The 14,877-nt window shown below is 42.3% G+C and overlaps 1 protein-coding gene across 7 annotated transcripts in view; it reads right to left on the reverse strand.

Moving 5' to 3' along the window:
- The window catches only part of LOC106582262 (nck-associated protein 1), a 95,024-nt gene that overhangs the window by 40,297 nt on the left and 39,850 nt on the right, over positions 1–14,877 (reverse strand). For 4 of the 7 annotated variants that reach the window (XM_014165153.2, XM_014165154.2, XM_014165157.2 and 1 more), the window contains 4 exons: positions 13,949–14,081; positions 11,964–12,044; positions 11,532–11,600; positions 4,601–4,746 (listed from right to left, as the gene is read on the reverse strand). In XM_014165153.2, the coding sequence (XP_014020628.1) occupies positions 4,601–4,746; positions 11,532–11,600; positions 11,964–12,044; positions 13,949–14,081 (429 nt within the window). Of the gene's footprint in view, positions 1–4,600; positions 4,747–11,531; positions 11,601–11,962; positions 12,045–13,948; positions 14,082–14,877 lie in introns of all 7 variants that reach the window. The other 3 variants (XM_014165155.2, XM_014165160.2, XM_014165159.2) reach the window with 1 other exon arrangement.

Consider the following 14,877-nt stretch of genomic DNA (forward strand, 5'->3'; position numbering starts at 1 on the left):
TGTTGTTACCTACCCTTACCACCTGGGGGCGGCCCGTCAGGAAGTCCAGGATCCAGTTGCTGAGGGAGATGTTTAGTCCCAGGGTCCTTAGCTTAGTGATGAGCTTGAGGGCACTATGGTGTTGAATGCTGAGCTGTAGTCAATGAATAGCATTCTCACGTAGGTGTTCCTTTTGTCCAGGTGGGAAAGGGCAGTGTGGAGTGCAATAGAGATTGCATCATCTGTGGATCTGTTAGGGCGGTATGCAAATTGGAGTGGGTCTAGGGTTTCTGGGATGATGGTGTTGATGTGAGCCATGACCAGCCTTTCAAAGCACTTCATGGCTACAGATGTGAGTGCCACGGGTCGGTATTCATTTAGGCAGGTTACCTTAGTGTTCTTGGGCAGAGGCACTATGGTGGTCTACTTAAAACATGTTGGTATTGCAGACTCCGACAGGGAGAGGTTGAAAATGTCAGTGAAGACACTTGCTAATAGGTCTGTGCATGCTCGCAGTACACGTCCTGGTAATCCGTCTGGCCCTGCGAATGTTGACCTGTCTAAAGGTCTTACTCACATTGGCTACGGAGAGTGTGATCACAGTCTTCCAGTACAGCTGGTGCCCTCATGCATGCTTCAGTGTTACTTCCCTTAAAGTGAGCATAGAAGTAATTTAGCTTGTCTGGTAGGCTCGTGTCACTGGGCAGCTCGCGACTGTGCTTCCCTTTATGTTCTGTAATAGTTTGCAGGCCCTGTCACATCCGACGAGCATCAGAGCCGGTGTAGTACAACTCCATCTTAGTCCTGTATTGACCCTTTGCCTGTTTGATGGTTCATCGGAGGGCATAGTGGGATTTCTTATAAGCTTCCGGGTTAGAGTCCCACTCCTTGAAAGCGGCAGCTCTAGCCTTTAGCTCAGTGCAGATGCTCCCTGTAATCCGTTGTTTCTGGTTGGGGTATGTACGTATGGTCACTGTGGGGACGTCGTCGTTGATGCACTTATTGATGAAGCCAATGACAGATGTGTACTCCTCAACGCCATTGGAGGAATCCTGGAAAATATTCCAGTCTGTGCTAGCAAAACAGTCCTGTAGCTTAGCATCTGCTTCATCTGACCACTTATTTTATAGATCTAGTTACTGGTGCTTCCTGCTTAAATTTTTGCTTGTAGTCAGGAATCAGGAGGATAGAATTATGGTCAGATTTGCCAAATGGAGGGCGAGCGAGAGCTTTGTATGCATCTGTGTGTGTGGAGTATAGGTGGTCCAGAATTATTTTCCCTCTGGTTGCACATTTAACATGTTGATAGAAATGAGGTAAAACTCATTTAAGTTTCTCTGCATTAAAGTCCCCGGCTACTAGGAGCACCGCCTCTGGGTGAGCGTTTTCTTGTTTGCTTATGGCAGAATATAGCTCATTCAATGCTATCTTAGTGCCAGCCTCCGACTGTGGTGGTATGCAAACACCTACAAAGAATATAGATGAAAACTCTCTCGGTAGGAAATGTGGTCTGCAGCTTATCGTGAGAAACTCTACCTCAGGCGAGCAATAGCTCGAGACTTCCTTAGATATCGTGCACCTACTGTTGTTTACAAAAATACATAGACCACCGCCCCTGGTCTTACCAGACGCTGCTGTTCTATTCTGCCGGTACATCGTATAACCAGCCAGCTGTATGTTGATATTGTCGTCTTTCAGCCACAAGTCCGTGAAGCATAAGATGTAACAGTTTTTAATGTCCCGTTGGTAGTTTAATCTTCCCAATAACTCATCCATTTTATTGTCCAAAGATTGCATGTTTGTGAGCAGAATTGAAGGAAGTGGGGGTTTATTTGGGGTGGCAGTGGTTAGAGCGTTGGGCTAGTAACCGAAAGGTTACAAGTTCGAATCCCCGAGCTGACAAGGTACAAATCTGTTGTTCTGCCCCTGAACAAGGCAGTTAACCCACTGTTCCTAGGCCGTCATTGAAAATAAGAATTTGTTCTTAACTGACTTGCCTAGTTAAATAAAGGTTAAAAAAAATAAAAAATCTTAAAAATTTGATCGCCTCCTACTCCTCAGAAGGCAGCCCGGCCTCTCTTTCTCCGCCTCCTCTTCACGCAGGTCACTGGGGCCGGGGCCTGTTCCCGAGGGAGCCATATATCCTCCGCCTCGGGCTCGTCAGAGTCGTGAAAGGAGAAAAAGGATTCTGCTAGTCCGTGGTGAGTAATCGCAGTCCTGATGTCTAGAAGTTATTTTCAGTCATAAGAGACAGTAGAGGCAGCATTATGTGCAAAAATAGTAAAAAAAATTAGTTTCAAACAACGCAGAAAAACAAACAATCGGTTTCTGCTCCAGCACCATTTTACTCAATGCTCCTGTTGACTGGGCCTCCTTCAGAAAAAAATTACAGGATTGATCAGGAAGTCCAAATCAGATTTCTATCTAAATACAGTCACAGAGAACCTTAACAACCCTACCAAGTTTTGGAAGCTAATCACATCAGTGTCAGGTTCTAATGTATCCTCTGGCCTTCCTGACCATTTAATGATGGATTCTAAAGAAGATAAAGACAATATTGTTTGGGGTTTTTAACAAGCACTTCATATCTGCTGGTTCAGTTTTTGATAATGGTTTTTGATAATGGTGGGGCCCAGGTCTCTAATGTAAGTTCTGTTACAGTAAAGTATGATATAGGCCCTCATGTGAACCATTAACTTTGAGCCTGTTTCTTATGCCGAGGTCTATAAAGCACTACAGGCAATAGACACAAAAAGTCTGCAGGTCCAGACAACCTGGATCCCTACCTCTTTAAGATTGCAGCTGGTATTATCACTGAACCTGTGGCTCACATTTTCAACTTGAGTATCTTGACCAATTCCATACCCAGCATTTGGAAATCAGCTTATGTCCTCCCACTGCTAAAGGGTGGAGATCCCTCAGTTGCTAATAACTATTGTCCTATCTCTAAACTCCCTATCCTTGCCAAAGTCTAGTCTGAATCCCTAGTGAACTCAGTTAAAAAACGTCTTAATTGAACAGAACATACTGAGCGAGGTTCAGTCTGGCTTTAGATCAGGGCACAGCACCACAACTGCAGCTATGGCAACTGACAAATGCACCTGATAAAAAAACATCATTGTGCTGCTCTGTTTGTTGATTTATCAAAGGCATTTGATTTAGTTGACCATGAATTGTTGCTAGCTAGACTCAGTAACATTGGTCTCAGTGAAGGAGCAGTAAATTGGTTTAGGAACTATCTTTCTGACAGAACACAATGTGTAAATACTGACAATCACAAGGCTAGCTTTCTTGAGATTAATAGAGGTGTGCCCCAAGGTGCCATTTTTGCTCCTGTATTGTTCTCAATTTTTATTTATGATTTGGGAACTGGGATGCAACCAGCAAAGTTGTATCTATATGCTGATCATGGTCATATATTCATGTGCTCCTTCTCTGGTTCAGGCTGTTGAAGAGCTCCAGACTGCTTTCAGTCACTGCAGGCCTCCCTTTATGGTCTCAAACTGGTCGTGAATGTGCAAAAAACTAAATTCATGAGCTCGCACTTAGCCAAAGAAGGTTAGCATTGTCACATCTGGTGGCTTATTCATTGAAAAAAAGTGCCAACCTACAAATACCTAGGTATATATTTGGATGACACGTTGTTCTTTGAAGTTCATATGGATAATCTTGTGAAGAAACTGAAATTGGGTTTTTATTTTAATAATAAGCCTTGCTTCCTGCTTATGGATAGAAAGAAGCTTGTTCAGGCCACTTTTCTCTCTTTAATTTATTAACGTGACTTGTTGTATATGCATGCAGCCTCCTCCGTCTTACAGAAACTGGACTCTGTTTATCATGCATCCTTGTGCTCTATTACAAATGCCAAGTCACTCACCCATTGCCACTTGTACCAAAATGGTGGGTTGGACCTCACTTTATATGCACAGAAAGATACATTTGTATGTGTTTGTCTACAAAGCCCTTTTGAATAAACTCCCTCTTTACCTCTGTAGTCTGGTCTCCCTCACCACCAGCAGTTACATACCCAGTCTGCTAGGTGGTTGCTACTTAAAGTCCCCAGGACATTTACAGTATTAGGCAAGACTGCCTTCTCGTCTTGTGCACCAGAGGCATGGAATAATCTACAATCCATGCTGCATCTAGATATGTTAGTGCCACTGAATTCATTCACATTTTTGATGGGAGACTGTTACAGGAATGTAAACACTTATTTTAGGCTGGATCATGCTGGTGAATTGTATTGTAATGCTGTATGTTTTAATTTCGTAATGTATTGATTGTTGCTGCCTCCATTGAAAAAGAGACTCTGGGTCTCAATGGGCTTTTCCTGGTAAAAGAAAAAAATGGGACATGTAAGTTTTTCTAAATAGGAATCTGAATCCCAAATGTAGACGCCTACCAGGAGATGGAGTCCACATAACCGAATACCTTTTACTGTTTTAAACGGCGGTGTAACTGAACATGGAGGTAAATGTCAATGTAGACCCCTTCCAGAATAGGCCCTGCTGCAAACTAGCGTCTTGTCCAGGGGGTGTACTTCTACATCAAGCTGCCTCACGCTACGGAAACAGGAGATATGCTCTTTTGGGCTGTTCTGGCGCAGACAAGGTTTACTTACCAGAATATGGAGAGGTCAGACGTCTCCACCAGCATCTCCACCAGGGAATCCACCATCTTGGTGTGGAATATAATGGTATTCATCATCTTGCCTAGCTCACGGTGGTCTGCGATGCCCAGAGAAGCCTTGGAAACACTAGTATAGGCCTAACCAAGAGATAAACAAGGCATTATTGGTATGTCTGACCAGAGGAAAACACAACTTAACAGTTCACAAGTTTGTACTCATGTACAGTACCTACTCATTCAAGGGTTTTTCTTATTTTTACTATTTTCTAAATAGTGAAGACATTAAAACTATGAAATAACATATGGAATCATGTAGTAACCAAAAGAGTTAAACAAAATCAAAATATATTTTAGATTTGAGATTCTTCAAAGTAGCCACACTTTTCATGAGAGCTTTGCACACTCTTGGCTTTCTCTCATCCATCTTCATGAGGAATGCATTTCCAACAGCCTTGAAGGAGTTCCCACACATGCTGAGCACTTTTTGGCTGCTTTTCCTTCACTCTGCAGTCCAACTCATCCCAAATCATCTCAATTGGGTTGAGGTCAGGTAAACCATCTCAATTGGGTTGAGGTGGGGTAATTATGGAGACCAGGGCATCTGATGCAGCACTCCATCACTCTCCTTCTTGGTCAAATAGCCTTCACACAGCCTGGAGCTTTGTTATGGGTCATTGTCCTGTTGAAAAACAAATGATAGTCCCACTAAGCGCAAACCAGATGGGATGGCGTATCACTGCAGAATGTTGTGGTAGCCATGCTTGTTAAGTGTGCCTTGAATTCTAAATAAATCAGTGTCACCAGCAAAGCACCCCCACACCTCCCCCTCCATGCTTCACGGTGGGAACCACACATGCGGAGATCATCCATTCATCTACTCTGCTTCTCACAAGGACATGACGGTTGTAACCAAAAATCTCAAATTTGGACTCATCAGACCAAAGGACAGATTTCCACCAGCTTGTGTTTCTTGGCCCAAGCAAGTCTCTTCTTCTTATTGGTGTCCTTTAGTAGTGGTTTCTTTGCAGCAATTCGACCATGAAGGCCTGATTCACGCAGTCTCCTCTGAACAGTTGATGTTTAAATGTGTCTGTTACTTGAACTCTCTGAAGCATTTATTTGGGTTGCAATCTGAGGTGCAGTTAACTCTAATGAACTTATCCTCTGCAGCAGAGGTAACTCTGGGTCTTCCTTTCCTGTGACGGTCCTCATGAGAGACAGTTTGATCATAGCGCTTGATAGTTTTTGCGACTGCACTTGAAGAAACTTTCAAAGTTCTTGAAATGTTCTGTATTCTGTTTCTCTTTGCTTATATGAGCTGTTTTTGCCATAATATGGACTTGGTATTTTACCAAATAGGGCTATCTTCTGTATACCACCCCTACCTTGTCACAACACAACTGATTGGCTCAAACGCATTAAGAAGGAAAGAAATTACACAAATTAACAAGACACCTGTTAATTGAAATGCATTCCAGGTGACTACCTCATGAAGATGATTGAGAGAATGCCAAGAGTGTGCAAAGCTGTCATTAAGGCAAAGGGTGGCTACTTTGAAACATTTCTATTTGTTTAACACCTTTTTGGTTACTAAATGATTCCAAATGTGTTATTTCATAGTTTTGATGTCTTCACTATTATTCTACAATGTAGAAAATAGTAAAAATAAAGAAAAACCCCTTTAATGAGTAGGTGTGTCTAAACTTTTGACTGGTACTGTATGTAATGTCTACTGCTGAAGCGGATTTATATCTATTTTATTTGTCAAATATATGAATGAAAAAAGGAAACTGCACACTGTTCTTGATAGTATCACTGATATTTAACAAGCTTACTTATCGGCCTAACGGCCTTCGTCAGAGCTTTTGTGAATTTTCAGAAAACAGCACCTCTATGTAGACCTAGCCCCACCCACATCCGTTCCACGTATGGAAAGGGGTTGGAGGCAAAGGAAAAATAAGTAAGTGCTATCAAACATAACAATATGCATTTCACAAATATTACAAAAGTGTATAGACAAGACGTACCGAACACATCCATAAAATCACAACGAGGACATAGCAAGTTTTCATTAATCATTGGGTACATCATACGAAAAAACAAAGTAATCTTAAATAGGAACATATTTTAAATTCACAACACAACATTAGCTATGCTAACCTTTATGTGGGTCTATTTGAAGAACGTTTAGTCATTAACAAAAACGAAAATCCATTTTTGAATAAAATCCTGAAGTGGTATCGATATATTGACGACATTTCTTGCATATGGGAAGGAACTGAACAAGAGCTGTCAGATTTTATGGCACTACTCAATGACATGGATCCCAATCTCAAATTTACTATTGAAAGTGACACTCAACGCGTTCATTACCTCGATATGTGGATTGAGAAATCAAATGGAACCCTGTTTACAACTCTGTATCGAAAAGAAACAGACAGAAATACTCTATTACAGGGGGACAGCTTCCACCCTGAGCCATTAAAAAGAGGACTTCCTAGAAGCCAGTTTTTCAGACTGCGCCGTATATGCTATTCCAATGATGATTATCTAGAAAAAGCAGCGGAGATGCGCACTAGGTTTCTAAGAAGAGGCTATTCGCCACAATGTGTGGATGAAGCTCTTCATTTGGCATTGGAAAAAACACGAGATGAATTGTTACAAAAAAGACCAGCTAAAGCAAAAGAACACTCCGTTATGTTCACAACCACATATACTTTGAATTCGCGAAAAGTGGGAGGTGTGGTTAAGAAACATTGGCATATTTTATCATCGGACCCAGCTTTGCCGGCTGAATTCAAGAATCCACCACTCATTGTGTATAGGAGAGGTCGCAATTTGCGCGATAAATTGGTTCATGCCAACTGCCAGCCACGAAAGAAAATCAGCCAGGCTCTTTTACGCCCGCTACCAAATGTTAGCTATAAATGTAGAGGATGCGCACAGTGCAACAATATGATGAAGTGTGAATATTTCTGCCACCCACACACAGGAAAACGGTTTCAAATTAACGATATCATCACATGCACCACCACCCATGTTATTTACATTATTAAATGTCCATGTGGGCTCTGCTATGTCGGTAAAACCTCCCGCTCTCTCAAACAGAGAATTAGTGAACATAAAAGTTCAATCAGGAGAAACGACAGGGATTATCCAGTCGCAGTACATTTTAATGACCTAAAGCATGACATTTCTACCTTTAGATTTTGTGGTATAGAGAAAGTCAAGATATCAGACAGGGGAGGTGATATTAATAATACTCTGAGCAAAAGAGAATGTTTTTGGATTTTCACCCTCCAGACATTATTTCCTAAAGGACTTAATGATGAAATCCCTATGTATGTTATGTTGTGAATTTAAAATATGTTCCTATTTAAGATTACTTTGTTTTTTCGTATGATGTACCCAATGATTAATGAAAACTTGCTATGTCCTCGTTGTGATTTTATGGACGTGTTCGGTACGTCTTGTCTATACACTTTTGTAATATTTGTGAAATGCATATTGTTATGTTTGGTAGCACTTATTTATTTTTCCTTTGCCTCCAACCCCTTTCCATACGTGGAACGGATGTGGGTGGGGCTAGGTCTACATAGAGGTGCTGTTTTCTGAAAATTCACAAAAGCTCTGACGAAGGCCGTTAGGCCGATACGTAAGCTTATTAAATATCAGTGATACTATCAAGAACAGTGTGCAGTTTCCTTTTTTCATTCATCCTGTTTCAACTGTTGCCATGCACCTGTAACAAGATTGCTCAGATGTGCGAGTGCCTTTTGAAATTTGTCAAATCAACAGATGTTTGGAATCATGCAGTTTGAAGTCTTTTAAAGAATAATTTTCCTATTAGTAGCGTTCCTCTGCCACTTTCCCAAAAACTCCCTCTTTCCTAGGAATTAAAGAAAAAGCTGATTCGATTTGAATTTGGAAGTCAGTGGGAGTCTGGAAGGAAAAGTGTGGTTGGATGAGTTACCATATCATTAACATCTAAGGAAAGATTTCTGGGAAGACGTCCGTGTTAACTTGATACCACTGATACTGACAATAGCCAAATAACACAATTTCCTCCCAAAGCATATGGTATCAAACCAAGACTGTAGGCAAAACAGATTCTCTCTGGTGTCTTTGCAGAGTTCAAGACAATGCTTTCTTTGATCGTCGAGATCGTCAGAAGGAAAATGGCTACAGTTCTGAAACTGCGTCCCAAATGGCACCCTACTCACATAGTGCACTACTTTTGACCAGAGCCCTATGGCGCAATATGTAGGGAATAGGGTGTAATTTGGGCAACACAACAAGAGCAGTGAAACATCTGCGTTACCAGGGTACAACTAGGCCTTAGAGAATCAATCTGAGAGTCCAAAAATAAAAGCACATACTTTTGGGAAAGAAGTGATCGTGAGCTACACAAGTGTGAGAAAATGCAGCGAAAGTGTTGACTGGAACATGTTCCACTGTGTTTCAACATCTCTAAATGCCTGCCAACTTAAAGAGCATTCGATGCCAACCTGGTACCACAGCCACAAAGACATTTAGCAGGTGCTAAACTCACACAACCATGGGTCAAACATCTGAGCAAGGACAATATATAGAACAATTAGGCAAGGGGAAAGCTTAAAGAAAGGCCTATTTCGAAACGTTAAAGTGCTGTTGCATGATGTTCATGGTGCCATTGTCAGAACCAAATTAGAAAACAGCACTGTGGAGAAAAGAGACATGACAAGAGAAAAACAGAGAAAGAGAGAAAGAGAGAGGGTTAGGGTTTCTCTTCCCTCAATCCAGTCCAACTGTGGCTCAACCAACATCTGCTAGTTGGAGTTAGATCATGACACGATGCAAGACTCAGTTTAGATTACAATCACTAACATGACGTTACTGTGGTAATGGCAGCTTGTGTTTCTCATCCAACATGTTCACTTAACGGATCAGACAAACAACAAGAGTTTCCAAAATAAAACTATGAGAGATTTAAAGAAAATAAAGAAAAGTACTTGATAGCTAGAAAGAACATTCATATGGCTTATGACAAGGTCTGTGTCTGCCATAGTGCTGTAACCGCTCACATGGCTTGTGGGTTGTGGTTGACATGCAGCTCGGAGGAGAAGAGAGCACATGTGGTAGAACCTTTAGAAGCAGTGTTCTTGATGCTTGTGGAACAGACAGGTAAAAGTTCTGATCCAAACATGAAGCTTTCAGGACCATCTTGATAAATTAGGATTATTCGCTGACACATTCTTATTTACAACCATCTATTTTTAGGGATCACAGTGGCACCTGAATATGTAGATATAGGCATATACTGTGTATACAGTATAGCTGTTCATACATTTGTCAGCTGTTCTTGAACATAATGTTTAAAATACTTTCTGAATTTGCTTTGACCCTGGCAAACACTGAACGCAAAAACACAGTGAATAAACCAACATCCTGCTTCTGTAATCTGAGCAGTTCTGTTTTTGCTATCATAGTGTTAAGAGGCTGGCTGTGAAGGGTGTAGCGCAGTCAGTAGAAAAACCATGAGACTTGAGAAAATAGTTGTTCAGCTGTGTTGGGAAAACAGTTCCCATTCCACGCATGGAAGCTTTTCTCTTTTCCCCTTGCCTGCTGACTAAACTGAGAAACCTTTCCGAGCTGAAGAATTTCTTGCCGAGGCCCTGAGCTAAGATCAAACATCTCAGAGGGAGTTGAGTGGTACGGTACGTCACAAATGGCACCCAATTCCCTATGTAGTGCACTACTTTTGACCAGGGCCTAAAGACCTAACTCGTAAGGCCCTGGTCAAAAGTAATGCGAATAGGGTGCCATTTGGGACGCACCCTGAAAAATCCATCTGAGTTGAGGGCTGGGCGAATCGGAAGGCAGCGAAACGGCGAGCCGACCAACGGGTCAGGGAGAGTGATGTGGGTCCCTGGCAGCAGGGATGGTTGTGTTGATCTCAGCAGAGTACTGAGAAGTCAAGCGTGATTGAGAGAGAGAAAGAAAGCGAGAGAGTGAGAGAGCTCAACTCAACCACACTTGAAAATAATATGCCATCTCTCTTTTCTGGGGTGAGTTGCGATTTATTTTGGACAGGATAAAAGACGTGCAACGATTCTTAAACAAACACTGCTTCAAAGAAGAATATTTATTGTCATTCATTCCAAATTCATTTTTAAGAAATGGTCAGGGAATGGGGCCCAGAATCTATCTTCCAATATCCATAAGTTATTTTCCCTGAGAACATGGACATTTATTTTTCATCACTTCAAATAACATGTACATCATGCATATGAATAAAAAAAGAAAACAGATGTCTTTATGATGTATAGACATTTGTCCTCCTCACAGTATCTCAGGCCATATTCTCTATTACTAGTCTGTTAAATGAATGAATGTGCAGTCGGGCTTCTCACACAGGTACACAGAACATTGCTCTGGGCCTGTATTCACAAAGTGTCTTAGAGTAGGAGTGTGGATCTAGGAACAGGTCCTCCCTCTTATTCATTACGATCTAAAAGACTAAACTGTCCTATATCAGTTATATATTGGTTCCCCTCCCCCACACTGGCCTACAGATAGGAAACAGTAAGACAGGAATAGGGTAACTTGAGTAGTGTAGCATGCTAAACCCTGCTCTCTCATTACTGGCTAATTGTGAGTGCTAATTACGACACACACAGAGCACAGTGGCCTCTCAGCCAGACCTGGGTTCAAATAATATTCAAAATCTTTAAAAAATACTTTAGGCCTTTGCTCTAGCCTGCCTGGAGTGCCAGATGGGCTGGTTTTGACACTTTTGAGACTATTATAGTTGTTCCATTGCACCAAGCAAGCTCAATAGAGCAGAGAAAGTACTGTGAAAGGATTTCAAATACTATTTGAACCCACGTCTGCCTCCCAGCTCCAGCCGCAAAGCTGGTCTCATTTTCCTGATGGCTTCTTACCTGCAATCTGAACCAGTCCAGCCTCATGCCCCTGAAATCAAACACGTCCCCGTCTTCCACTGTAACACCGACAGAGACAATTCACTCAGATATGGGATCACCATGACACAGAAAGGAGGGAGGGCAGAGTAGGGGAGAGGTGGAGAGCAGCTCGGGCTCCTACTCTACTCGCCATCTGCCCTCCCTCCTTCATCTGTCCTTCACTCAGCCATTACCAAAACAACAGACAATGGCTTTTAGTGCTCAGGACTAACATGGCTAGATAAAAAAACAACTAAGCATGATCAAGTAGACATTTCCTAACCTGGAATATTTACTGTACAGCAACAGGATGGATTGAACTGTGTTATCAACAACAGTCTCAATGAGAAACTGTTTATTGTTGATGATATTTCTGTAATATGAGTGGCAGGCCGTGTTAGGTTGAATACCTTGTTTGACGCCGAGGGAGGTCATGGTGTTGACGAAGGAGGACATGATGATGGACTCATCCTCAGGACAGACGGACAGATTCTAGAGGAGAGGAAAATGAGGAGAGGACAGGGCCTCAGTTAGACACTGTTTAAAGTAGGAATTCACACTGCATATCAGAGAGCGAGACATGGCCAAGCAAAAAATAAAATCAAGAAAAGACTTGGTCTCCATCTAGTGGTCAGCTCTGTTGTTTTCCTTCAAAACAGAAACCTGCATATAACATAGTACAGTACACTGGACCATCAGTCATACCCTAGATCATAAATACTAAGATATTATGAAACTAAAGGGAGAACATTGACAATGAGTTCCTCTGAAATGGCACCCTAATCCCTTCATAGTAAACTACTTTTGACCTGGGGCCTATGGACCATGGTCATATGTAGTACAGTGCATTCAGGAAGAATTCAGACCCTTCACATTTTGATACGTTACAGACTTATTTTAAAATGGATTAAATAAAAATCATCAATCTACACACAATACCCCATAATGACAAAGTGAACACAGGTTAATAGACATTTTTGCAAATGTATTAAAAATAAAAAACTTAAATTATTCAGACCCTTTGCTATGAGATTTGAAATTGAGCTCAGGTGCGTCCTGTTTCCATTGACCATACTTGAGATATTTCTACAACTTGGAGTCCACCTGTGGTAAATTCAAATGATTGGACATGATTTAGAAAGGCACACATCAGTCTATATAAAGGTCCCACAGTTGACAGTGCGTGTCAGAGCAAAAACCAAACCATGAGGTCGAAGGAATTGTCCGTAGAGCTCCGAGACAGGATTGTGTCGAAGCACAGATCTGAGGAAGGGTAACAAAAATTTCTGCAGCATTGAAGGTCCCCAAGAAAACAGTGGCCTCCATCATTCTTTAATGTAAGACATTTGGAACCACCAAGACTCTTCCTAGAGCTGGCCGCCTGGCCAAACTGAGCAATCAGGGGAGAAGGGCCTTGGCCAGGGAGGTGACCAAGAACCCGATGGTCACTCTGACAGAGCTCCAGAGTTCCTCTGTGGAGATGGGAGAACCTTCCAGAAAGACAACCATCTATGCAGCACTCCACCAATCAGGCCTGATTGGTAGAGTGGCCAGATGGAAGCCACTCCTCAGTAAAAGGCACATGACAGCCCATTTTGAGTTTGCCAAAAGGCACCTAAAGGACTCTCAGACCATGAGAAACAAGATTATCTAGCCTGAATGCCTGGCATCAAACCTGGCATCATCCTTACGGTGAAGCATGAGGGTAGCAGCATCATGCTATGGAGATGTTTTTCAGCGACAGGGAACCTAGTCAGGATCGAGGGAAAGATGAACGGAGCAAATTACAGAGAGATCCTTGATGAGCGCTCCAGAGCGCTCAGGACCTCAGACTGGGGGTGACGGTTCACCTTCCAACAGGACAATGACTCTAAGCACACAGCCAAGACAGCGCATGAGTGGCTTCGGGACAAGTCTCAATGTCCTTGAGTGGCCCAGCCAGAGCCCGGACTTGAACCTGATCAAGCATCTTTGGAGAGACCTGCAAAAAGCTGTGCAGCGACGCTCCCCATCCACCCTGACAGAACTTGAGAGGATCTGCAGATGGGAGAAACCCCCCAAATACAGCTGTGCCAAGCTTGTAGCGTCATACACAAAAAGACTTGAGGCTGTAATCGCTGCCAACGGTGCTTCAACAAAGTACTGAGTAAAGGGTCTGAATACTTATGTAAATGTGACATTTAAATTAAAATAAAAAACTATTTTTGCCTTGTCATTATGTGTTATTGTGTGTAGATTGATGACGAAAAAAACGATTTAATACATAATAGAATAAGCCTGTAACGTACCACAATGTGTAAAAAGTCAAGGCGTCTGAATACATAACGTATGCACAGTATAGGGAACACAGTGCCATTTTGGCGGGAGCCCATGTGAGCTTCAGAGAGCAGTCTTACCTGTACTAGCTCGTTGAGCACCACGGCATCGAAGCCAGACAGGTACTGGACATAGTACCTCTGCATGACAGGACCATACTTCCTCACATGGGCCCTCAGCTCCTCCATGTAGAAGATCAGCTCTGCAATGTGCCTGAGGACATAGAATAGCAAGAATTATCTATACAAAAATATAAACCCAACATGTAAGGTGTTGATCCCATGTTTGATTAGCTCAAATAAAAGATCCCAGAAACTTTCCATACGCACAAATCTTATTTCTCTCAAATTTTGTGCACAAATGTCTTTACATCCCTGTTTGTGAGCATTTCTCCTTTGCCAAAATAATCCATCCACCTGACAGGTGTGGAATATAAAGAAGCTGATTAAACAGCATGATCATTACACAGGTGCACCTTGTGCTGGGGACTATAAAAGGCCACTCTAAAATGTGCAGTTTTGTCATAGAACACAATGCCACAGATGTCTCAAGTTGAGGGAGCGTGCAATTGGCATGTTGACTGCACGAATGTCCACCAGAGCTGTTGCCAGAGAATTTAATGTTAATTTCTCAAATGTTGTTTTAGAGAATTTGGCAGTACTTCCAACCGGCCTCACAACCGCAGACCACGTGTAACCACGCCAGCCCAGGACCTCCACACCCGGCTTCTTCACCTGAGGGATCTTCTGAGACCAGCCAGCCAGCCAGCCGGACAGCTGATAAAACTGAGGAGTATTTCTGTCTGTAATAAAGCCCTTTTGTGGATAAAAACTCATTCTCATTGGCTGGGCCTGGCTCCCCAGTGGGTGGGAGCCTATGCCCTGCCAGGCCCCACCCATGGCTGCGCCCCTGCCCAGTCATGTGAAATCCATAGATTAGCGCCTAATGAATTTATTTCAATTGACTGATTTCCTTATATGAACTGTAACTCAGTAAAATCGTTGAAATT

The sequence above is a fragment of the Salmo salar genome, chromosome ssa21, assembly GCF_905237065.1.
Source record: "Salmo salar chromosome ssa21, Ssal_v3.1, whole genome shotgun sequence".
Lineage (NCBI taxonomy): Eukaryota > Metazoa > Chordata > Actinopteri > Salmoniformes > Salmonidae > Salmo > Salmo salar.